Raw genomic sequence first — 24,839 nt, forward strand, 5'->3', positions numbered from 1 at the left:
ATCAACAGCTGCCTGTCACATTCACTCTTTGGAAGCAAGAAAGACGTTTAATTTCACTATATGAGTAAAAATATTTTCCAAGCCACTTAGCATTCTTGTTCGTTCCATGAAATCTGTGCTTTTGTGCAACCCTAATAAATGGTTTCAATTAAATGTATACACAATTTATACTTCCATAATTGAGTATCTATGACCATCTTTCTAGGCTCATGCTGTGCAATACAAATATCATTTTTTCAAGGCATTCAACCAAATTGAGTATTCATACAGTTTATGCCAAGTAAGAAGCAATTTCTAGGCTATAAAAAATACAGGCATAATGTACTGAAAAAGAATACGAAATCTAAAATGGCTGCAATAATTTCCATGAACAAAGCAGCTTTCTAAGCAAATATGTGTTCATTTAATATTAAAGAAAGTGCATCTTCAGTTGTATATTTCTACAAAGACTGATATTGTAACAAATAGGTTAAATAAGAAGAAACAGATGTTATAATAATGTGATAATAAGTAACAATCTTGTGTAGATATTAATGCATGAAAAATTGCTAATATAGTGCGTATCTATAAAAAAAACATTGCTATATTTGTAAACACCTGTCACTGAATGAAGTTATTGGGTCATGTAGTATTATGTGTGCCATGTGACCTCTCAGTTTTTAAGTTTTGATAAAAGAAACACTTAGCACATGTTGCCTTCAGGATAAACATTGCTGTTATCATCTGCCTCATGTTAAAAGCAACATGTTTTAGTTTTGTTCTGGATTTGGATGAAATGACATTAAAGAATAATATTAATTCAACTGAAACATTTCTGAAAGTTTGGAGTATCTCATTAGTCTCATCATAACCTCACAATCTTGGTATGATCTCCTGCTGTTAAAAGGATTTTTCGGAAATAGTTTTTTTGTAGTTATTATTTTGAATAATGAAGGGAGGTTATGCTTTAAGCTTCGAGGGTAACACATGGTGGTTGTTTCACTCTAAAGCAGGAAAAGCAGGGGAGTTTAAGCCATTATTATAGAATAGCATATATTAGTTTAAGTAGGTAGATGCATCAGCATGCGTAGGCTGCAAAGCAATACGTATAACATATACAATATTAGGTTCTAATATGTTTATATATTATATATATTTCTAATATATGTCTAATATGGTATATGTTTCATAACATCTATCAGGTTTCTAAAGGTCCAAACGAAGAAAGAAAGGCTCTTGATAAGATAAATTGGATTTCTGTAGCTTTAAACCTCCTTTGTGGTATGGAGTAAATAATGTTTTACTGTTAAGAAGCGGTACATTTTTAATGTTATTCAATTTGCATATAATTACACCGTGGTTAACGAATCACAGAAACTTTGGCTTACTGCTAACTAAAATGCTGAGTAGGTGCAGCCAACACTGTGTTTAGCTTATTGCTTTTTACATAGGAGTACCACCCTGAGTTGGAAATAGGCTTACTTGCGATCGCAATAGACTTGAATAAGAGAAGGTAGTTTATGAAGTGCCATTCTTCATTGTGCCTGAAGATGCTGTAGTCATTGAATTTATATCTTCAGTATAGATATTTAGATCAGTGGTAATGAGACAACCTTTCACTTACAGTAGTTTCAAAATTGGAAAGTGCCTCATGATTCCTGCAAAGCCACGGCCACCTCAGATACTGTCCAGCAGAAGCATGTACTCAAATGCTTCTTTTATCTGTGTTTACTCAAAGTTTCATTGTAGATGAATAATATTCAGTTCCAACATGTTAAGCGTTGCATTGCCTTCCAAATCCTACTCCACCACACAATGCATACAGAATTTACAGTTGATTGGGTTCCATGCTGGGAACAAGAAAAATATTTATCTCACTTACTTGGGTGTATGGCTTTTCACATACTTGATGAGTGTCACATTGTTTTCATGCTCTGCTGCCAAACGCTTCCAACTGTGGGAGATCTTTTTTGTGCTGTGGTCACAGGGATGAGCATAAACAGCCTAGATTCTAATTCTTTCTGAACCACTCGTTCATTTCCTGACTTTAAGTGATTCACTGTTTCTGCAAAACGGTAGTGAGAGCAGCGCATTCCAGAAAAATCAGACCTCTCTAAGAACCTTAAGACTCAATTCTAAGTAACACCTTATTTATAATATTGTACACAATAGAAAATTGAAGAGAGAAGACCATAAGGTGAGCTGATCCAAGTATTCAAAATTCTCAAGGCCATTGACAAAGTCAACCCAGTGAAAATCTTAACACTTTTTCTCTGTGTACTACAGAACACGAGAACAATGATAAACAAGGGAACTTCAAGTTTAATTTTTGTGTACATGTGTTGTAACAAAAATACTATTTTGCCTAAGATAAAATCAAGGTTGAAAAGTACACTTAAATAAGAGATGGCAGTCCTTAGAGGTTTGATTAGAGTTCCCCAATAAGCTCTTCCATGAAATTCAAAAACCATTCATATGCTTGCTGCAAAACTCATTTATATAGGGTATAACACTGCCTTGATTGTCAATTTCTTTCTTGTTTATGTCAAGCCACTTAAAACCCAGAGATTCCCAGTAATTCTTCCCAGCAGCAATCCCACATAAGTGTGGTATTGATACCCATGTATTACAAGAAGAAGAACATAAAACAAACCTTAGAAACATCAAAGATTGTGTCTCCTGTGCTCAACACAGCACACATCTCTGAAAAACAGCCTTGAACATCTTCCAAAACAACTCAAACATTCAAGAACTGTAATCTAAAGGAAAACCACATCTATCCATCAATAGTCCTCCCTAACCACATGTCTCTGATCCATGGTATCAGCTTGCAGTGAAACATGAATATCCAAATGGGATTATACATGAAAGAAACAGAGAAAAAAACTCAATGCATTAGAATTAAGAACTAATCCCACAGCAAGTACAGGCCACCCCACCAACAGCAACTTTGCCTACTTGTGAAGGTCAACAGTTGTGCCCAGTGAAGTGTTTGCAGAGGTCAATGCCATATTAGATTGTGTTTTTCTTGCTGTTGCTGAAACAGGTGCCTGCTTTGAAGCAGGAGGGGTGTGAGAGTGGTGGATCACTACAGATTCCTTGCTTCTTCCGTCCACTTTATTCTTTCTAAGACAAGGAGGGAAGCTGATTCAAAAAGCAAACGGAGAGACACATGGTTTGTCCTTCTACATTACAAAGGCTGTCTCTACTGTGAAGGGATTATCATGCTGTTTTGCAGAACACCAGGGCCAAATGGACCAAGTTCCACTCACACGTTACATTATGGTTCAGCAGAAGTGACTTGTCACTACACTTGGATTTGGAAAGGATATAAAGTATATAAATTCAACACTTTAAAAAAAATGAGCACACTGGCTGATCTGATTTGAGCTGATTACTTTTCACATCCCAGATATTTCTGAACAGGATATATTCACATTTAAGATGTGAAGTGATCCATGGGTAGCACTGACTTTATTTTTAAACAGCTCAATTATATCTTTAACATGTTGACCGATTAAAAGGAATTCTAATTTTAAATACAACAAAGTTATGTATGTATATCTCATAAGTGAGACTTTTTTCATGTTTTTTACAACAAACTAATGAAATTCTCATGTATTTTTTGTCCTTTTGAACATTGTTACACATTAATTACATTAAACAGCCAAAAATGTTATTTCTTTAAAAATAACAGAATTTTTTGTAAAGTCCCAAAATGCCTAATTTAATAACTTTCTTCACTAATGTTAAGTCTCCAAAATACCCTACTTATGTATGTAAAAATTATTTGGGAATTGAGCCTAACATTATTTTGTTTATACAAACTGAGAAAAGATATGAAAAAATATCAATCAAATGAAAGGCTTGTTGAATTAGATATTAAAATATTGAAAGCATTCAATATTTAAGAGCACTAACTTAAACAGTAAAAGTCACTGAAATGCCATTGCTGACCTAAGAGGTGAAAATGGGAAACCCTTACTGTAGGTCATATCAAAGGAAATGCGACTCAAATCCTGTTAAAATGCATCAACTCAGTCTGTACCAAGTGGAATAAACTCATTATTCAGGTTATATTTTTCAGTAGATCTTCAATGTGTCAACAAAAATGAATGAAAATGAACAACAATGAAGAAATTAATATGTCTGACATCTATGGCCCTTGCAGGCTATGCATTTTTACCTCTTGCAGAAAACTAAGCAAAGATAAAAGCAGATGGACATTACTGACTTCCCGCACAGCTATCCAAATTACTGTGACTGCTTCTATGTTTGCCCAATGTCATTCAACACTTTATTATTTATTTTTTGCTTCTTTTATGTAACTGACCCATGAAATCTGTCTTACATGTAACCCTTCTTTAATGGACTTTCCACAATCCAAATCACAAGCTAAGATTTTCCAGTGTAGTATAATATATTACACTTGAATGTAGGCAGAAAGGTTTTGGCTCTGCTGGTACTCTCTTCACTGCAGAATTCTAACTTTAGTGCTAGAGTTCAAATATAGATATGGCCGAAATGTTATCATGAAATCAGCCACTGACGACTATCTTTTCATATATTTCAGCTTCTGTCTGCCACATACACTGAAAAAGGATTAGAAAACCTTTCACAATGTTCAAAAAGGTTTTGATTTAATATCGCATTTTAATTACTTCTCAAATAGTGCTTAATGATCAATTAAAATAAAAAAGCCCAATGAAACTTTTTCTTAACTACAACCATTTGTGAAATTGTGAAGGAATTTCATTCCTATTACAAAAACCTAATAGAAATGTTTTTGTTTACTTCTTAAAAAATGCCTTTCTTTACATATTACACACATGAAAGGAACATACCCATATGCTCACAATCAAGGAATACAATTAAAAATATATATTCGTTTTTATAGCTACACATTTCAGACATGGAAAGTATCTGTGTACTACACTTGAAGGCAGAGTACAGGGTAATAGTGCAAATGCAAATTGAAGCAAAATAATACAAGAAAAGGGAACAATACAATGATCAAATAAACCATAAAAGTACTGCAAATATACTTAATGTTCACTTAAGACATCAAGGAAATTTTTCAGCTTTCTGCAAGCTCACTTAATGCTTAAAAATGTTCTCCTAACTTGTACCTTCTTTTTCACTTTTCTAGACTTTTGTGATGCTGTCAGATATTAATATTCTAACTTGTTAATGTGCTTTCATGTATGAACACATTTAGTGCCAAAGCAAAAATACATATATAAGTTCTTTAATAAAGTCCTTCAAAGCAAAACCTTCTCGGCTAATAAAAAGTAAACTCTGTAGGAGCTCACACATACAAAAACACGTGAAACCACATACCTGTACAAATCCGCACATCACATAGTCATCGAACACTGGAAGACTGGGACGGTTTTCTCTGTAAATGTTGATAGTGTAAATTGTCATGACAACAGGTTCTGCTTGCGACTCATCCACCACCAGGATACTTATTCTGCTGTTTCCCAGGCCCACAGGGTAGTTTGCAGTTCTGTGGAAAACATCAATAGGGCCTTGGAGATATTTCAGGATTTCGAAAGGATCTCTCAGATCTATCAGTTGACAAAATACACTGCATGCAGAGTTCATTGCATTTAATGATATAATGATAACCTTTTCTCAGGAAACTACAGCACGTGGAACTGTAAGTATTACACCTTCACTTATTTAGAATGAACTGTGATTTTTCTGTTGTTTTAGCTAATTTCAATGGGTGCTGTCCTTTGCAGTCTTTTAATACATAATATAACTGAAGAGCTTGCAAAGCATCAATCACCACGTGTGAATATCGCCCAAAACCCCAAAAGGGCTATAAAAATTAAAAGAGGAGGCTGGCAAGTCAAAGAATACTGATTACATAATCAAAAAGGCCATTGTTTAAATTCTTAGGGCTTTGTGACAGAAAATGTCAGGAGCAGCTTTAAGGAAACTTCCAGCCTTTTAAATAAAGAGTGCACCAACACTATTCTAGAGAAACAAGTCTGTTATAAATAATCTCTGCTTTCAGCACGTATTTCACAATCTATGTGCTATTTAAAGAAGGTGTTTTTGTTAATATAACATGCTGAAAATACTACCCAGAATTATCTAGCAATTATTCTTGAATGTGTGCCTGGAACAGCACGGGCATGGACTGCAACTGATACAGTAACAAAGAGCAGGGTGGTCAGCAAGGGATGAAAGGAAAGGAGTAAGTGAGCAATTTGCAGGATTGGCAACAGATTCTGAAGTGCCTGTATGTTAGCCCTTTGCAACTCAACTATCTTAACCACCGCCAATGTGAAATTAAGCTGTCAAAAGGTACAGACAAAAGACTGTTTTCTGTAACCACCAAACCAGGTAAAGTAGAGTATCTCTGCTGACCGCTGAGAGAGAGGCCATTATCTGGAATGTGACCTTTCTTGGCACTGGAACACAGACGTTGATATGGAACATAGACGCCTCTGTCATGGCTGTCTTTCACTCCTCTTCTTTTCCAAGAACTGCCGCACAACAGGGCCCATGAACTGGATCTTCACACATCATCAGTTTGATTTTTGATATGCTTTGAGCTTTTGAGGGAGAAAACCCTTGCTTCATATGTGGTTAAGAGGCTGTATCTTTCTGGACATATAACTTATTTGAACAGTTACACACCAGTAAGCAAAGTGATTTAGCAAGACTATGATGTCCAGGACATGACACCTTGTAAGCAAGGTATGAGATTAAAGAACAGTCCAATTGAGCCTAATGATGTCTCAATTAATGTCTGAGTTACAGAAGCCATTATACAAATAAATCTGATTAATTGCTATAAGATAAATGTGAAACAAGTATGAGTGATCTTTGCCAAAAAGAATCACAAGAGCAGATTCACTTAAAAAAACTTAAAAGCAAAACTACATATAATCATGAATGATATTCATAATTACAGGCAAACTTCAGCTTAAGTGAGTTGATTATAGTGCTTTGTAAAATGCATTCACATTCACACTATTTAACATTAACCTATTTTAAAAAAAGGTACATACTGTACAAGATGTGAAAGAGAAAAAAAGATGGCTCGTGAACAACAAAAAAGAAAGGTTTCATGCGGTACGAACTGCTAGGTAATAGGAATGACATTCATAAAATAAGAATAGTTACAGAGAAGAGGAAGTCATTAGGCTTATCTGGCCTGCTTGGCTGTTAGTAGCTAACAGATCCAAGGATCTCATCCAGCCGTTTAATTGAAAATGAAGTCTACCTTGGTCCCTTCCTCTCCTCCAGATGCACCTGGCAGCGACAGTTGACGGGTTCTGCTCTAATCTTCACCATCACCACATCAAATGGCACTTCAGAATAGTACTCTTTGATCCGGGGGGTGAAGCGAGGAGTTAGTTCCAGTGGAGGGTCCGTATACAGCTGTCTGATGTGGGGGACTGTACACTTCTCTGTACCACAGCAGGAAAAAAAGCAAGGCAATAAAATTCCACAGGCACATATGCTATGCGTATCCCCAAATAGCATAACATGCTAATAACTTACTGAAATAATATTCATCCTCAGGTCTGTGAAATAACTGGAATAAACATCTATATACAGTACACACATCAAACACATTATTGTGCCACCTGGACAAATTCAAACACGACATTTTGCTGGCGTTTAACACCAAATTTGCTCAGCAAAACACAGAATCCACCTTTGTGAACAATCCCAGCAGCACATAAAGAACTCCAGGCAATCTCTCACACATCATGAACTGTGTATTTTGGTCCATTCTCATCCATTCATTCCATGCACTTCACAGCACATCTTTGTACTTGTATTGATTATTATTAAATACTATTATTTACATTTCTGTTTTCTTCACCTGCCAAGCCCATCCCATAACTTTTCAGTGGGGTTAGGTTCAGATATCATCAAAGACTAATCCATCAAATTCAAAACTTATTCTTTGGTTCAAAACTCCGGTTTTAGTCTGGGTATGATTAATACGATACATATCTGTATAATGTACATATAAGTGTAAATAGTACCTTTCAAACTAAAGATGCTATTGCATGATGCTGAAGACTGTATGATACTGTGTTTTTATCTAATGCTTGCCAACAAGTACAACATCCCAAAACATTATTTTTACCACATCTCTGTTGTGCTGTGGGCACAACACCATTTTGACAATCACTCTTCTCTTTATTCTGCCCACATTCAATTTGCTCATGGAGCTATTTTTTTAATTCTGACCAGAAACTTATTTTTCAGAGCTTTCAACAATGATCAATGTTCCTAGTTCCTACTGACATTTTGCTTGAGCTGCCCCTCGCCACAATACATACAGTAAGCTCCATGAAGATGTGTCTTTACTGGTTTATTTGATGTTAGGAGATTTTGTTTAGGAAATGTGCAGCAAGCTGATGGGTGCTTAGGGATTGTCAAAAATTGGGAGTACATGATTGTGGTCTGGATTCCATGATGCAAAATGTTGACTTTACATACCCTTTTACACACAGAATTAATTTCCTTAGTAAGGGTAATTATGGATACACAGTAGTCATATTCAATCTCCTTTCTTGGAATATGGCAGCTCCCTTATTGCATATTCCTGTGTAGTGCTCACAGTATGACGTGGATATGGTAATACAAAAGTTTTAATGTTGTTTAGCCACTACACAGGTAGAGATATATTAAAAACAGAAGCTGTATTTGTAAGGACACAATGTCATATAATGCCCTCAGGAAGGCAATTTGTAGGAGGAGGGTTTTTTATTCAGACCTCCAGTATACATCTATGTTACACGAAGAAGAAATAAAATCAGCATGCATGCAAATATATGTGAAACACTGGCCAGTGTCTTGGCCTTAGCAAAATATAATGCATAATGAATATAATACAGGCAAAAGAAGACTATGACCAGCAGTGCAACCTCTGGGAGATCATTAGGACTGAATGATCAGTGACACAATATAGCCTAGGTGTGTACCAGAATGGCTACCGCATATACATACTGTATCAGATAACTAATAAGGACATTGATTGTGTTCAGTAACATACTAGTAAAGCCTCCTGCCTCTTGAGAATCCTTTTGAGGGGGTTTGTAATAACAACATGTTAACACAATAATTGTGACACTAATGATATGTACATATATGTGTGTGTGTGTACTCATACATAAATACACACATCCAAAATACGTTTATTTTTTAAAGCAAAAGCATTTATAAAGCTCAGAAGGATCCCACTTGGAAATTCAAGCAGTGGCAACTTGCATCTGCAAAACACTGATCTGTGGGAGCTATAAATACGAACAACACTGAAAACTGAAAGTTGCACAAGGACCCAAAACAGTAAATCTTCAAAGCTGCTCACAGCAGGCAGAGGAAATGAGTGGTTTACCCAACATCCAACTTTAAAGTATGAATTACAATTTAATTCCTAGTAAATCCTTCATCTTATCAGTACATAATAAATTGATACCATTATATTGAATAAAAAATCTAAATTCCCTAAATCAGATTAGCTGTATTACTCTTACGCCTCTTCAAAGTCCAATCAGGGCACTGTGGTAAGCAATTTTAATACTAAGCTAATATTAAGCTTGGGGTTTTGATATGTCATACCAGATACATACTGATACATACTGTACTTTGACTATTGTCCCCAGTTCCTCACAAATGGACCATATTTTTTATTGGAATATTTTTGTTCATTTAAACACTGGTTTCCATTAAAATATTGTACTCTATACAATACACTACATGTCTCACAATACTGTATTGTTAATTGCAGTGGCGTACGTCAGGGTACAACAGATATTATTTTAACAGACTGACAAATATTGTTTTATCTCCTGGTTATTTTACTGCTTATGTCTTCATTTGATACCTACTCATTATTGATCTATTTCTCAGCTAAAGGTAAAATGACCAGAAAATAAATAAAATAAACTAGAGGCCAAAAAGATGGAAGAAGGGCATGTAAGATAAACAGTTTCAGGGATCAGTATCAGTTTGATCTGTGATTACATATGATAATAATACGATCTTATGATATGATCTGTATAATCTGTTTAAATTAAGTGAAACAGTCAGCAGTAGAGACATTTTCAGCTGGACTCTAAATTGGTTGTCTAAATTGGCAGGGACCTTTACGTTAAAAAAACAATGCTGTTTTATCTATGTGTTTTAATGAACATAAAAAATCATCTCAAAATACGTTTACAGAGCACGCACACAATGAAAAATGAATACTGATAACTGGGAACTCTATAAATTTAAATGGAGGGTTAACAATATCAGGATACAGATATGAACTCTGCAGTCTCATACTGCATTTAATAAATATATCTACTTGGTTACACTTACCATAGGCACATTCTGATTGTTGAAAACTGTCTGTGGAATAAAGAGAAAATCATAATAAGTGATTTAAAAATGTGCAATGTGCTATATAATATATCTTGTACAGAATTATGTGTATCTTGTTTTGTATTAACATTATCATTACATGACCAATATATTAACATATAATCTTTTTAAAATGTATTGCCTGTATTTGTGACTGTATACTGTCATTTATATACGTTCAAATTGACCCTTTCCTTACCTTTCTGGTGAGTATCTATGTTTTCAACAACACCAAGGGGATTTCTGTTACTTTGTTTTTCGGGATCTGTAGTCCTGCGAAAATTCAACAAGATTAAATTGTACTCATTCAGTTTCAAACTGAACTCCACAGACTACATTCCAAAATATTAATATTGAAAAGATGTCACATCTTATGTTTGGACAATGAGCCCAATAGGTTTTGGTGCCAGTAAGTGTCTCTCATAAACTCCAGATCAGCATATCAAAAAGAACACACTGTAAAAAACATGTTAGAAGGCAAAGAATTAATCATTTCTAAGATTCTGTTAGCTACTGACAGATCTTTATTCCTCTTTCAAGACTTAACATTGTTGAACTGATCTTAGCATGCTAAGAGAAATTTTGGAGAAATTTTGAGGAAAAGGAATTTTCAGTGAACAGTCAGACAATGCTCTGAATTAAATTAAACCCATTATTATGTATATTACTAATTATAAAAATATATAACTGATTAACACATATGCAAAGCCAAAACCGTTTTTTCATGCCTTTCATCTTGCGAAGATTAGTCTTTACAAAGGTGTGGTGGTTTGTTGAGATTCCTGGATTCTCCCCTGGCTCCCGTCAGTCATGTAATCTCAATTACACTCTTCAATCTTCGCCTATGTTGAACTGTGACACCTTAAACTCCTTCTGCATTACGTCTTTTATATTGATGTTTAACCCTCAGCAAAGCTACTGAACTCAATAACACTGAACTCAAACACTGAACGTGCACTGAAACGTCAAGAATAATTCTAAGAATTACAGGTAACGGCACTGCCACATACCTTAATTAGCATTCAGTCAATTTGGCGTATATTTATAAAGAAAACATGTATTACATTAGCTTCCTGCAAACATGCAATGTTAAATAAGAAAATACAATCTATAACACAGCCAATACTCAGCCTTTTTATAAATACAGCTGTTCCTAAAACGACAAAAGCTTCTGACCTTTGAGAATGATCCAGACTCTTCTTTAAGAGAGTAGAGTAGATTCTGTCTAATAACTCTGTGACACAGTGATTCACTGCAGCAGCATCATTGAGCGAATCTTCTCTTCCATAAACTCTTTGGGAAAGATTGTCCTGAAATGTTCTGAGTTGAGGTGAATCTGATGGATAAAGCTGAAAATGGAAACATTGCCATTACTTGAGTCTGACTTTAGTTCAGTCTCAAGCACATAACTACAGTTACTTACAGTAGCTCAATAATAGTTGTTTTAGCTTTGTACTGTGTATCAAAATAGTTTTAAAATCAGAAAAAGCTTTGAAGGACAGTCACTTTAACACTCTTGAAGAAAAAATCATAAAACATGCACTTCATCAAAGGTTAGGTCAAATAGTTTTCAGAGACTTTTTAAAAGCAATTAATTACCATTTTATGTGTTTTTCTTCTAATACTTATTAATATCTTTCATATTGAGACAATTCTTCAAATATCAATTTAGAATAAAAACAATGCTTCTTAAAAGTAAAATATGTGTCATTAGACTGATACTATATAACTTCTAAATTACTGCCCAAGAGAAAATTGATATTTACACAACTAATAAATACATGCATTTCAGGATCTAGTATAGATACTAAGGCAGGATGTACCTGTTCTTAATTCTAATATAAAATAAAGAAGTAAAAATAATACACAATTGTTTTGTTTCTTATTACTCATATTATGTTCAATAGGTAGTAAAACAAAATATACCAATTCAAAAGGTCCTTGTTTTTTTAGTTGCCTTAGAAACTGAATAATCAAGTGAAAGTCCTCAGAAGTTGGACAGCGGCCTTGTATTCCAATGTAACTTTCATCCTGTGAACAAGTGAAAAAAACAAGATTTTTTTCTCAACACACAGTCACACTGTATTTGAAATATTTGAATAGAACTACCAGCGCCATTCATATAAAAAACCTAGAAAGAAATCAAAGTCTGTGACAGAAAGAGTAGTTCTTGTTGTACATTTCAACAACCACTTTGAAGATGTCTGACGTTTGCTAGAGTTACCTTCTCACAGTGAACAATGTAATACTTCAAAGCCCTTGGATGTGTACCTCTTGTTTTTGAGCCAATGTTAAAACATATAAATCACAGATCAAACTGAACTGTGATTCTAACTCAGAAAATGCACAGACTTCTTAATAGTTAATTATTAACATTTATATATTATTTATATATTTTAAAGGAACAAGTAAAGGTTAATTCTGCACTAAAAATTAAAAAAGAAACACAATGTTATGACTATTGAGGCATCTTCAGGTTATGTGATATATAAATATAAGATATGATAAAATCTTCAAATAAATATTTCCTTTAAAACAAAATGCATCTGAAAATTGCAACAGAACTTGCAGAAACTATAATTACTGTTATTTTGAAGACACAGAAACTTGTCATATCATCAAGAATATGATAAAATTATTTTTTAATACATATAGTATGTATAAATTTGAATAAATACTATGATACTTCTGAATAACCTGTACAATTTCTTTCACAGATATCTTGCAACATATTACAGTAAATAAATATTCTTACCTTTCCCCATAATTCACTGACTGTGTTCTTTAGAGTCTGAAGTGCTTTCTCATTTTCACCATAAGTGGATAACACAAAGTTCATTGTATCCTCAAGGAAGAACTTCTTTATTTGGCCATCAAAACCTGGATCTTCTGCATCATCAAAGTTTAATTCATCATGTACCTTTGAAAAAAGGTGAAAATATTCCTTGACAACCCATACATTTTTAACCCATTTTATGCCAAAATCCACGCAATTGACAAGACAGAATGTGGTGATGGATGGTTTTTGATGACATAGCGCCCTCTGCTGGAGACTAAGTGTCTACGTCCATCCATCCATTTTCTAACCACTTCTTCCAGCTCAAGGGTAGCAGGGGAGCCTATCAAGCAACGGATGATGCTTGAGAGCTCATCATCATCATGCTGCTCACTAAATAACTCATTTAAAAAATATACAATCTTTTAAAGATGTCTGAAAGCAAAATTTTCTTACCCATTTTGTATTCCTGGGATATTATATATGTGTAGTGTAAAACCTTGAAACAATTATAAATAAAACTGAAAATCAACTGCAAAACTGAAAAGAATGATTGCACATAAAAATACACCTCTGAATTTTAGTACTTCAAATTCATTATATGAATAAATTACACAGAAACCTTTTTAAAAATTAACAGTAAATAGGTTGAAAACATATATCAAATGTGTTTGTTTTTGTTCCTGCCCATTCCAGGAGGTTTGTAAATAAAGGTCTTCATTATACCTCCTATTTGGGTTACACACTTCTAATCGCATTAAACCCATTTGTGAGTCATTAAAATATGACATAATTAACAGAATTAGAATAAAAAGCCCATTTGTAAAAAGCTCATTTGTATTTGTTCTCTGCTTTCATCGTCTTTTGAAAGGCAGCATTGGAGAATGAGGGCATAACCATAACTCTTCTGAAAAAAAGGTCATCATGGCACTAAATAACGCTTCAAGACTTTTGGCTGCAGGATCCATTTCTTCCACACTTGGCGTACACACCATACATACTCTCCTCAATGCACAGTTTAGTTTATTACACCGAAAGGAATTGTGTGAATGAAAAAGTAGCATACATTTTCGAAGACGGAAATGTGCTACGAGTTAAGAAAAGAACTGCAGTTGGTAAAAGAGTCTCGGGTACAGTATGTCTGTTCCTTTTGAAGAATATCCAAAGCCTTCACCAGTATTCAGATATTTTTAAAAGCATATCGGCAGCACATCCTTCTGAGGAGTGGTAACATTGAGAAACTTGTTAAAATGTTAAAAATACCACACACCCACTTTTAACTAAAATAAAAATCCTGGCTAGCTGTCTACTTTGAAACATAACCATACGAAAGACGGTTGACAACAGAAGAAAGGAGAGCTCAGACACCCTGTAGCTGGACCTTATTTTCCAATACCGCTCTTTCAGTCACCGTCTTCGGTTTTGCATTCCGTTACTGCCACCTAGTGCTCAACTGGAGTAATTTAGTACATTCTTAGTAGTCAATTGCAATTGAACTGACAACAAAGGTTGACAACCTCTGTTTTGCCTCCAGCAGCTGATAATTTTCTGTCTATGGCCTTACACATTTTGTGCTAATCATAGATCAGAAACAGACTTTACCTTCAGAACTTCAGGCACCAGAGAGGAGTTCAAGCTTACTGTGAAGGTCATCATCTGAAAACAGAATCTGCATCTTCCAACACAGAAAGAAGAATTAGTACACAGTATTTAGAGTTTCACCATCATTCAGCAGAACACTGTTATACTTCTATTTTATCTCATTAATTGTTACTGAATCACATTCAGCAAGATATCTATGCATACAATCATCAAGGGGAATATCACTGTACATGGAATGATTACAGATACTGGAATTTTTGTATTGTCCACTTAACCCAACACCCCCAAGTGAAAAGTAATGCATGCACATGGTAGATATCTACTGCCTGAAATCTGTGCATCATGTGGGGCTCATACACAGAGAGGAGAAAGTGTTCTGAGAACATGTGGAAATCTCGAGAGAGTTTAGCTCTAAGCCTATGTTTAATGCAAGACCTTGGGCTTGGGTCAAGGCTGAGGTTATGTTTGAACATAACAAAGAAGATGTTTGAAGTTAGGGTTCAGTCTAAATGAAGTTCAACATGCAAGCACTGCTAGAAATAGCTGCAATGGACATTAAAAAGTTGTTTTCAAACTCTGCATACAAGATTAAATACTCTAGATTGATGATTGATAAAGGAAATAACTTATCGCTCCAAATTTGAGCAAAAATTTGAGCAAAAAAAAATCCAGTCATCTGGATTCTCTGTATTTTTGAGTATATTCTTGTTTATTTTGCTTAACTACTGTACATAAGGAAAAACATATAACTGTTAGTAACTTTTCATCAAGACTAGCCTTAAGGGTAGCTGATGAAGCATGCTTGCATCTGCAATTTAAATGGAAAAACAACACTAGTGTACTTGAAATTATAACTGACAATACTGCAGTTACCACAATTTTATGTTTTATTAAACCCAGGACTATTGTCACCCTTACATTGTTAACATGTGAATTACATGGTAGAATTTTCAGGAAGGGTTTCCCCATTTTTTTGCTTTTTAAGTAACAATATACATATGACTGAACCTTAATTATTAGTCATGAGTACTTTTTATTTATGCATTCTATCATTAAAAAATAGCATCAGCTGTAGGATCAAATTTCATTCTGAAGCACTCCCAGTTCTCCCAGGGCAGTCATGATTACAGGGAAATTACATTTGCTGACCTGTTAAACAAGACAAGACCTTGTCCTGTTAAATGCGAGCCCAGCAGGCTATAGTGGTTGCACTTCCATATAAAAAGGACTGATGTCACCAGACTAACCTTGTTAAAGATTTTGTTTTTGCAGATGTTTCACTAGACAGAACTCCTGCCATTAAAATCTTGCTTATGGCTTCCTTGATGTTTTTCAAAACTTGAAGCGAGGCATCTGTTCCAAGGTATTTCTGAAATAATGTCTGCAACTGAGAGAAATTTCACGCTTGATTAGATTCGGTGGGTGTTTCTTACAGATAAAAAGAGAGGTCAGATAATATTTCACAGTCAAATTATATTACAAATTAAAATTTAAGACAGACAAAAACATTGCCAAAAATGGAATGATAAAAAGTGTTGTGTGGAAGGATGTCTCAAACATGTAACCTTCATTTTAGTAGTGAGAGACAAACTCCAATATCCATACCAAGAGCTGCACAGTATTTAGGCCCCAAGACCTCGCAATGATACACAAAGCACAACACATTTAATTAATGTTAATAAACTGAGAGTAGGAGAAGATATTAAGAAAAACAAATATACCAACAGAAAATAAATTTAATGATCTAGCAATCCATTTTAGGTAACCACTTTTGTCCTTTGAAAGTCCCGTTAAGTGGGAATCTTGCCCAGCAAGCACAGAGTGCAAGGCGTCACTTCACCCAGGATGGGACAATTAGATTCTAGAGCAGCAGTGTGGAGGAGTGGTTAGGGTGTGGAGTCAAAACTAAAACGCTGTGGGCTCCAGTCCTGCTGATATACCTTTGAGCAAGGTACATAACTCAGAAATATACCACCTAAAGCAGAGCTGTGTAAATGCATGTTGCTTTGCACTAAACCACCATCCAAATAAATTACTAATAGTAGCTGTGTTACATTCATATACATCATGGTTTTTCATAACAGTGAAGAGGCCACAATAACTATAACAATGCTTGTGTTTCATGCATGTGTATGTCATACATAATGTCATTTTCGTTTGGTAGAGTGAAAAAAATAAAAATGGGTGTAATTATTAAACAGTGAAACAAGAAACACCATGTCTTTTAATAAATGAATAATAAATCCTTGCTGTTATATTTGTTAACCCAAAGGATTCCAAAACATCTTCCTCCACTGAAGTGCTGTGCACACCTGGGTAATGAATGGCAGTAATTTAGTGCCAGCTGCTGCACAACACCATTTCAGCTTTAGGCCTTCCTACATGTAATAATAATAAATCCTGACACTTATATAGTGCTTTTCTGGACACTCCACTCAAAGCGCTTTACAGGTAATGGGGACTCCCCTCCACCAGGACCAATGTGCAGCCCCGCCTGGATGATGCGATGGCAGCCATAGTGCGCCAAAACGCTCACCACACATCAGCTTTGGGGAGGAGAACAGAGTCATGAAGCCAATTCACAGATGGGGATTATTAGGAGGCCATGATTGTTAAGGGTCAATGGGAAATTTGGCCAGGATGCCAGGGTAACACCCCCACTCTTTAGGAGACACGCCCTGGGATCACAGACCACAGACAGTCAGGACCTCGGTTTTATGTCTCATCCGAAGGACGGCGCCTATTTACAGTATAGTGTCCTTGTCACTATACTGGGGCAGAGGTCTTTGATCCAGGTACTGACCAGGCTCACACCAGCTGAGCTTCAGTGGGCTGCCAGCTGTGAGTTGCAGGATGATATGGCTGCTGGCCGTGTATAGAAGTGGCAGTGGAGGAAGGCCTAGAGTTGAACAGATTGTAAAAGGCAGGGCACTGGGGTTAACACCCCTCATCTTCTGAACAGTGCTGTGGGGACAGGGAATTATTAGCTAGGGCTCTGAAGTTGCAGCTGGAAGGCTGTGTAGGGTACTATTTTTACACCCATGATTATTGCACTGACTACTCCAGTAAAATATCTAGCTCTAGAAATGTAAGTTGCCTTGGATAAAAGGGTCAAACAAAAATACTATTGCCAGTCTTTAATAACCATGTTGTCAAGGCCATGTTTTAATGAGTCATCTAGAGGACCACACCTCTGACAGCACAGTGCAAATGTTGTCCAGAAGGAAGACTGTCACCTACTGTCAGTAGTAATAATAAACTTAATTTAGTCTAAAATCTTTCTTTTATGTTTTTAGGCTTTTCACCTAAGACTTAAAAGCACCCAATTTGGCTGAATTTGGTAATTAGAATCAGGTGGTTGAACAATTAACAAGTAAACAAGGACTGAGTATAAGGGGATATATTCTGTCATTCTCTTAATTAAATAATCCAAATAGATGTTATGTCTTTGCGTCATACATTTAATCTAGTTACCTTAATCTTGAATTGACATTTCCATGACGATCTAATTATGTTTTAGGTCTAAAATATATGAGAAAATGGACCAAACGTCTTGCCACTGTACAGTTAGAAGCAAAGATACTAAATCAAGTGATATAATGTTAAAATTAGACAGCAGACTAGTAAATCCATTTATTTTCATTTGTGGTCATCATCACCACCTTAGAAAAAAGATATTGCAGATATCGCAATTCTGGATTTTTTTCGGTAACCTGATACATTCCCAGGCATAAAGGAAAGTTCTACACTGTGAGGATAAAATAATTTAATCTTTTTAGTCTAAAACAAAAGAAAACTACTACAACAGGACCTGATTCATTCAAAATCCTCTAAAAGACTGAATTTGACAAGAAATTAAGACTAAAGGGAAATTGTTAGACTCGATTGTGGGATCTAGAACAAGTTATCCAGAGACATTTTTGACACTGATAATCTGGTTTCTTTCAAGACGTGGCAGGGTGAGACCTTCAATTCAGTTAGCTAGACTAGCAATCCAAATTAGCTACACTGTCTGAAACGATTCCTCTCGTTTACAACTTTTCTTATTCTAATCACAAAAATGCATTTTTTGTCTGCTTCGGCAGATTTGGAGCTGCATACTGTATATGCAAGGACATTTTCTGGATATCTGCTTGATGTAAATACAGAATTATTAATTTACTTTTATAATCTAATCACAAAAAAACAGGAAGACAAATGATTGTGCATAATAACTATTTAAATGAGTTGCTAAATTCCCCAACAGGAATAAATACAATTTCAACTGAATTAAAATCTTTTTGTCATTTCTTTTCACAGATGGTTTTAATGTTACAGACATGGAACCATTGGGTTTAGATGGACAGTACTAATGGATAACAAAGTTATTTACTTTACTTGGTTGCAAGTTTTTAAACTGCTACCTAGCATTTTGAGTAGTTTACCACTAGGTGGCTGTAAATGCAAGATTAAAGATACCTGTAGTTAAAAATTACCCGAAAGAGTCATAATAGAGGAAATGAATATTTTAAAGAAGGTATCATCTATAAAAACAATAGAAGGATTAATCCTGAAAGCCAACATTATTGACCACATTTTTCTAACGACTGCATGAGTAATCATCGGCAGCTTTTGCAATTACTGTATCCTCGATCTGGACAGGATTCATTAAATACTTTGCTTACATGGGGGCTACTGAATAGTTGACTCTAGATTTCCCGCTGAACCTCAACAGGGATGCATTTAATAACTGTATATTGTTATTAATACTCCAGCTACATTGGTTACCAACCTCTACTTTGTTTCAAATCGAATTGCTAACTGCAGATCTGCAGTGTTTACTTCATCATCACTCCTGCAGTGAAAACTGTGCAATAGGGTTAACCTATGCATCAGATACCATGATCATTTTTCCTTTCTGTATGATCAGTTCTTTGAAATCTGTCACCCTGGCATGTCATACCCGCATAGTTATTCTATTTTTACATAACTTAATAATTACCTAAAACAACAATACTGACAAACCCAAGCATGTTATTAAATATTCTTGAAGCTCGTTTTATCTGTTCTTCTATTCTTTTGTTCTGCTTTTGTTCTCTATGTGTGAAACTTTTGGATATTTTGACTTGTCCCATTATTGCCTACATATTAATTATTACAAGGTGATAAATATAATTTTGAACCCCTAATTTGGATCTGAACTGACTGACCAGCAACATTTCAGAAAACATTTCTTAAACCATGCAGTAGGCTATTGCATTGCGCAACATGTTCCTCCGTTTATATTTGTGAAGCTAAATTCAGTGCCAAAACAGGGCTTCCTGAATAGTTTGTTTGTGAACAAGAAGAGATGATTTCTGTTCTCTGACAATAGCCGTACTTGAGAGCTTTGTTTTCCCATTTGGGATTCAGGTCAAGATCAGGCCATTTTCTATTTAAACAGCATTGACTGTAAAGCTCTTTCATATAAAAGGTTGATTTTGCTGAACTCTGGTTGCACTCACTAGCCATCACACAGGATACAACTTTTACACATTTTATATAGTAGATACTATTCTCTCTCCAAACTATCTCAGAATTCCTTGTAGATTGTTTGAGATGCCTGGCATAATTTTCTCTCACTGACCACTACAGTGATGAACCCCTCACCGGCAATGAAAATACTTATAATTCCTTTATAGTATTTTGTGAGTCAAACATAGTGCTGTAATAAACACAAGCTCTTTTTTTGTTCAGTTAAAAAAACAAATCTATCAAGAAAAAAAAATGTTTTTTTCTACGCTTAATCTACTTCTTGATTGCTTAAAATAGAATGATTAATTACTAGCTGAATTTATTATATCAAATTATAACATATTTGAGTTAACCACGGTCATGCAATATAAAAAATCTACAAGAAGAACAATTATTTATTTACCATTATAACCCACATAAAAGTCTGTTTTTTCAGTTCAGTTGAACCTGGTTGATCTGGCTTAAAAAATAAAACTTTGGGTTTGTAAACCTTGTGATACATTAGCACTGTGCACATTCACAATGATATTTTAAGATGGTAATGTGTGTTTAGAGCATGTTATGAAACTATTACACAGTTAACCTGAACACAATTTGTATCAAATTACAAATTATTAATTTTCAACATGTTTCTGAAACATATTATGTGCTTTTATTTTTTGAGTTGGAATTGATTAATATTTTGGTTGCAGATCTAAATACCATGTTTATTTCATCACAGGACTGTATGTTCATTCCATGGTGCTACAAAGCAGTGCCGATTTGCAAAAAAAATGAAGTTATTTTTGTTTTTTAAGCATTTGAAATAAATCAAATGAAGTTTAGAATCTTTTTAAATAGTTTTTTGTTTCTCAGCGGGAGATATTAGTGACAGCAGGATGTATATGTACTGTATATTTTCCATCTGATTTTCATTAGTACCTAACAAAGCTCATTACCTTAGCTGAATAGCTGTTCTTGACAGGCTCACTCCTCACCAGTCCAGTGGAATGAAAGAAGGCTGTGAGAGGTGTTACCGACGTAATGAGCACATAGACTTTGACAAAGGCAAAAACACCTTGTCCCACTGAAGGACTCCCAGGGACGCTGGACCTCATCCTACAATAAAGGTACAATCACGCATGAGAGAATGGCCACAAGGGAAACCAGATGTACCTGACAAGTGCTGGAAGAAAAACAAAGAGCACTCTTGTGTTACAATGCAATCAAAAAGCACTCTGGCAGTTTTTTTTTTTAAAATAGAATAAAATGCCATTGAATTCAATGAAACTGTCTATAATAAAGGTGGGTAGCTGCGTCAGCATGCGTAGGCTGCAAAGGAACAAGTAATAGGTTTATTCCATGCATGGAATAAACCTATTACTTGTTCCTTTGCTGTCTATAATAAATTTAAGAGTTCCTGGCCCTCTGCTCTTACTATTTTTCTCCCTCCAAATATTTTCACTTCTACAGAAACCATACTAAGGCCAAAGAAAGTTCACAAAGTACAAATTGTATAACTTTACATGTTTCCAGAGTAGAGTAGCATTTTTAAAATACTTTTCACATACAGCCTCTTCAGTCATGGTCAATAATATAACTGAAACTGGAAGTAGAAAGTAATCAGGCTGTATGAGACCAGATCATTTATGTTTGTAAAGTGCAAGAGTTGAACTCATGTACAATACCAAAATAACATGATCAAAACTTTAATGCAGTGTAAAAGCAGAAATAGCTTCAAAATTACTAATGTCTCTCTATGTAAGGAGCATTCGGAATCCTAAAAAAAGATCACCTTTATATGACTTTCATCCCATGATGACTGCTGTGGCTACATAATACATGTTAAACCTCACACTGATATTTCTGTTTAAAAGCATTTACAGTATGCTGTGCCTTGGAGATGTTTTTCCATCCTGTGTAACACTGACTAAATAGAAGATTCAAATAAACAGTACACAGTGTGACAGACGCAGTTATAACTTGGATCCTGGATCTCACAATAACATGAATATTCATTTGCTTATTTTGGTGTCTCCAATGAAATACAAGTTATATTGTTATTGTATACTTATATGACTCATAACTGCAATGCTTAAAATCTTACTTAGCTACTTAAAAAGGTAATCAAATATATTTAAGGAAAGGCTACAGATTTCAATTTTGTGTGAGAAAAATAAAACCAACAGTTTGTTTTCCAAAATACTCATAATAAGGTTGCAGTGTAATGTTCTGACTGTTCTGACTGTCACGCCTAATAAAGTTAATGATCCGTCCCTGGCAAAGTAATTCTTAGTAAGCCTCTACCTTTACTGCTATCAATGAGGTAAAAACAGTAAATTTTCACTGACTGTTATTAACACAGTGACTGACCATTCATTCTTGGCAGAGCTGTTGGTATCTCTTGGCTGACCACTGTGAGCTGCACAGGCAGAAGAAGCAATTGGAAGCTTCAGGTCTGAAACAGAATGCAATAACAATAAATGTCTCCCATTCTTTGCTTGTAAAATAAGAGCAGGCACAGTCTAAGGTTTATTTTTAATCCTGTACATATTATTCCCATTGTCTAATATGACCTCTTGAACAAAGCAAGTGTTTGGGTGAGGGGAGTCTGACCACCTGACCTCAAAAACAAACTAAAAACAGGCAAACTTAATATTTTCTCTTTCATCTTATTTGAATTGAAATTGAAATTTGAATGTCACTTTAGAGTTGCTTGCAAATGGAAACATAATCCATATTGATCATCAGAATGTCTTCCATTATTTTCTCCTTGCTTCTCTTTACCTGTAGTTCTGTTCTTAGATTTTTGCTAAAAATAAAACTTTTTTAGGAACCATTATGAATATTTCAGTGCCCATGATGGCATTTGCACAAATTATTATAAATTATTATGCACACTGTTATATTGTATTTGTGGTGTTTATGTAGGCTTTATTGTGATGTTGTGTAGCTCCAGTCAAGAAAAGCATTACCATAAACCTTTAAGTTGGAATGTTAAGGAGTATGTGATACTAAGCACCATTTCAAAGAAAATGTCTCAGTTCATCTTCCCTGAGTATATTTCAGCAAGATTGGCTTAGGCTGAAATCTAAATATCCTCTAATTTCTTTCTCATTATGTCCATTCTATAAGAAATTTTACTCACGTAGTAATGATAATGAAAACCCTTCTAATATCTGTAACAGTGAAAACATGTCATGTTTCAGTCCTATAAAGCTGATTGTGAGGTCAAAATATTAGAAATAAAACAGATAAAGCTCACGAACATATCAAAATTGCTTTTGTAAATGAAACAGTAATGTTCAAGACACACATTCAAAATAGCATTTTAGAAATTAAATGGGTAATCTAATCTATTAAAAATAATGATTATTGTGCAGTAATTGTTGGGGGAATACAAAAAATATAATAAAAGTTCACAGCATATGAAAAATATGTGTTTATATTGGATACTTATAATATAGTAAGTAGTCACTACTATTTTGGAAAACAAACTTGAAGACTGAATGAAAACTGAATAATAACAGTGGTCTTGAAGAAAAGATCAATTGAAATCCTGAATGTTCTGAAAGAGAACCTGAGGCAGAGCCAGAGTAGAGAAGACAACACGAGCTAATTTCACTGGAGTCGATTCCAGAGAATAAAGATTTACATACATATATCTTGGAAAATATCCACGATAAGTGCAACAGACAGTACACACTATACAGTAGCTGTCACCCACCAGCAAAACAAACAAGTATGGCTCATACAAAGTTTCCTTTCTAGTAGTTTCACCTAGGAAAACACTAGCTTAACATCAATAACCCACAAATATCAAGGTTATTATCTCAACAAAAACTGTAACTGCAACGTATTGTACAAGGTGCAAATACAGAACTCATTACCTGACAACCATTCATTGGATTGAAAAAGGCAGAGTCCATCTTTACTGGAGAAAGCTTGTTTCAATTCAGGTATCATGTTGACCTATAATAAGACAATACATTATAAAGTAACAGTACAGCATTTTTCAAAGAGATGCTCCTGAATTTCTAACCACTGGAAAATAAGTACAGCAGTGATGTCAGACTGTTAATTTCTCAAAAATAAAAAAAATAAAAATCATTTTTAAGTTTACAAGGTTACAGCTTATGTTTATGACTCTTTCTGCTATGTATACAAATCTTATTCCTTTACGTTTATTCGTGTGACTTTGAATATGGAAAAAGACTAAAGTGTCCGATAAAATAAGATTTTCTTCATATTTTGTTGTAACAATGTATGTGTTTTGTATATTGTTCTCTGTATAATCTGTGTTTACTGATGGTCATCTCGTAATACTTATTTTTTCTTTTTTAATTCTTTCTGGTTATTTCTGTCTTTCAGCAGTAATGCTGTTTCACCAACATGATTGTATATCTTGTGTCTGAGCTTTTTATAGGGAGCAGGCACCTGGGAGTTCAGAATGTTACTCAAATAATTTTGAGGTCATCTGTTGGTCAGGTCCTTAAAATGCTGCTCTAGAGAATCCCAAGGATCTTATTTCACTCACATTTTGGGAAACAGCAATGCAATGTCCATGTGCCTGTGCTTTGAATGTTTCCATTTTAAAGAGATGCAAAGATAAAACTTCACAGAC

General features: G+C 34.8%; 1 protein-coding gene across 3 annotated transcripts in view; it reads right to left on the minus strand.

Annotated features, from left to right (window-relative positions):
- cped1 (cadherin-like and PC-esterase domain containing 1) overlaps window positions 1-24,839 on the minus strand; it is a 98,883-nt gene that overhangs the window by 50,606 nt on the left and 23,438 nt on the right. For 2 of the 3 annotated variants that reach the window (XM_015352415.2, XM_015352419.2), the window contains exons 4-15: window positions 24,106-24,187; window positions 22,589-22,673; window positions 21,175-21,334; window positions 15,991-16,130; window positions 14,744-14,816; window positions 13,121-13,285; window positions 12,292-12,396; window positions 11,542-11,714; window positions 10,565-10,638; window positions 10,324-10,353; window positions 7,223-7,409; window positions 5,320-5,488 (exon numbers count right to left, since the gene is read on the minus strand). In XM_015352415.2, the coding sequence (XP_015207901.2) occupies window positions 5,320-5,488; window positions 7,223-7,409; window positions 10,324-10,353; window positions 10,565-10,638; window positions 11,542-11,714; window positions 12,292-12,396; window positions 13,121-13,285; window positions 14,744-14,816; window positions 15,991-16,130; window positions 21,175-21,334; window positions 22,589-22,673; window positions 24,106-24,187 (1,443 nt within the window). The remainder of the gene's footprint in view (window positions 1-5,319; window positions 5,489-7,222; window positions 7,410-10,323; window positions 10,354-10,564; window positions 10,639-11,541; window positions 11,715-12,291; window positions 12,397-13,120; window positions 13,286-14,743; window positions 14,817-15,990; window positions 16,131-21,174; window positions 21,335-22,588; window positions 22,674-24,105; window positions 24,188-24,839) is intronic. The other variant, XM_015352416.2, reaches the window with a different exon arrangement.

This window comes from Lepisosteus oculatus, chromosome 7 (genome assembly GCF_040954835.1).
Source record: "Lepisosteus oculatus isolate fLepOcu1 chromosome 7, fLepOcu1.hap2, whole genome shotgun sequence".
NCBI classification, from domain to species: domain Eukaryota; kingdom Metazoa; phylum Chordata; class Actinopteri; order Semionotiformes; family Lepisosteidae; genus Lepisosteus; species Lepisosteus oculatus.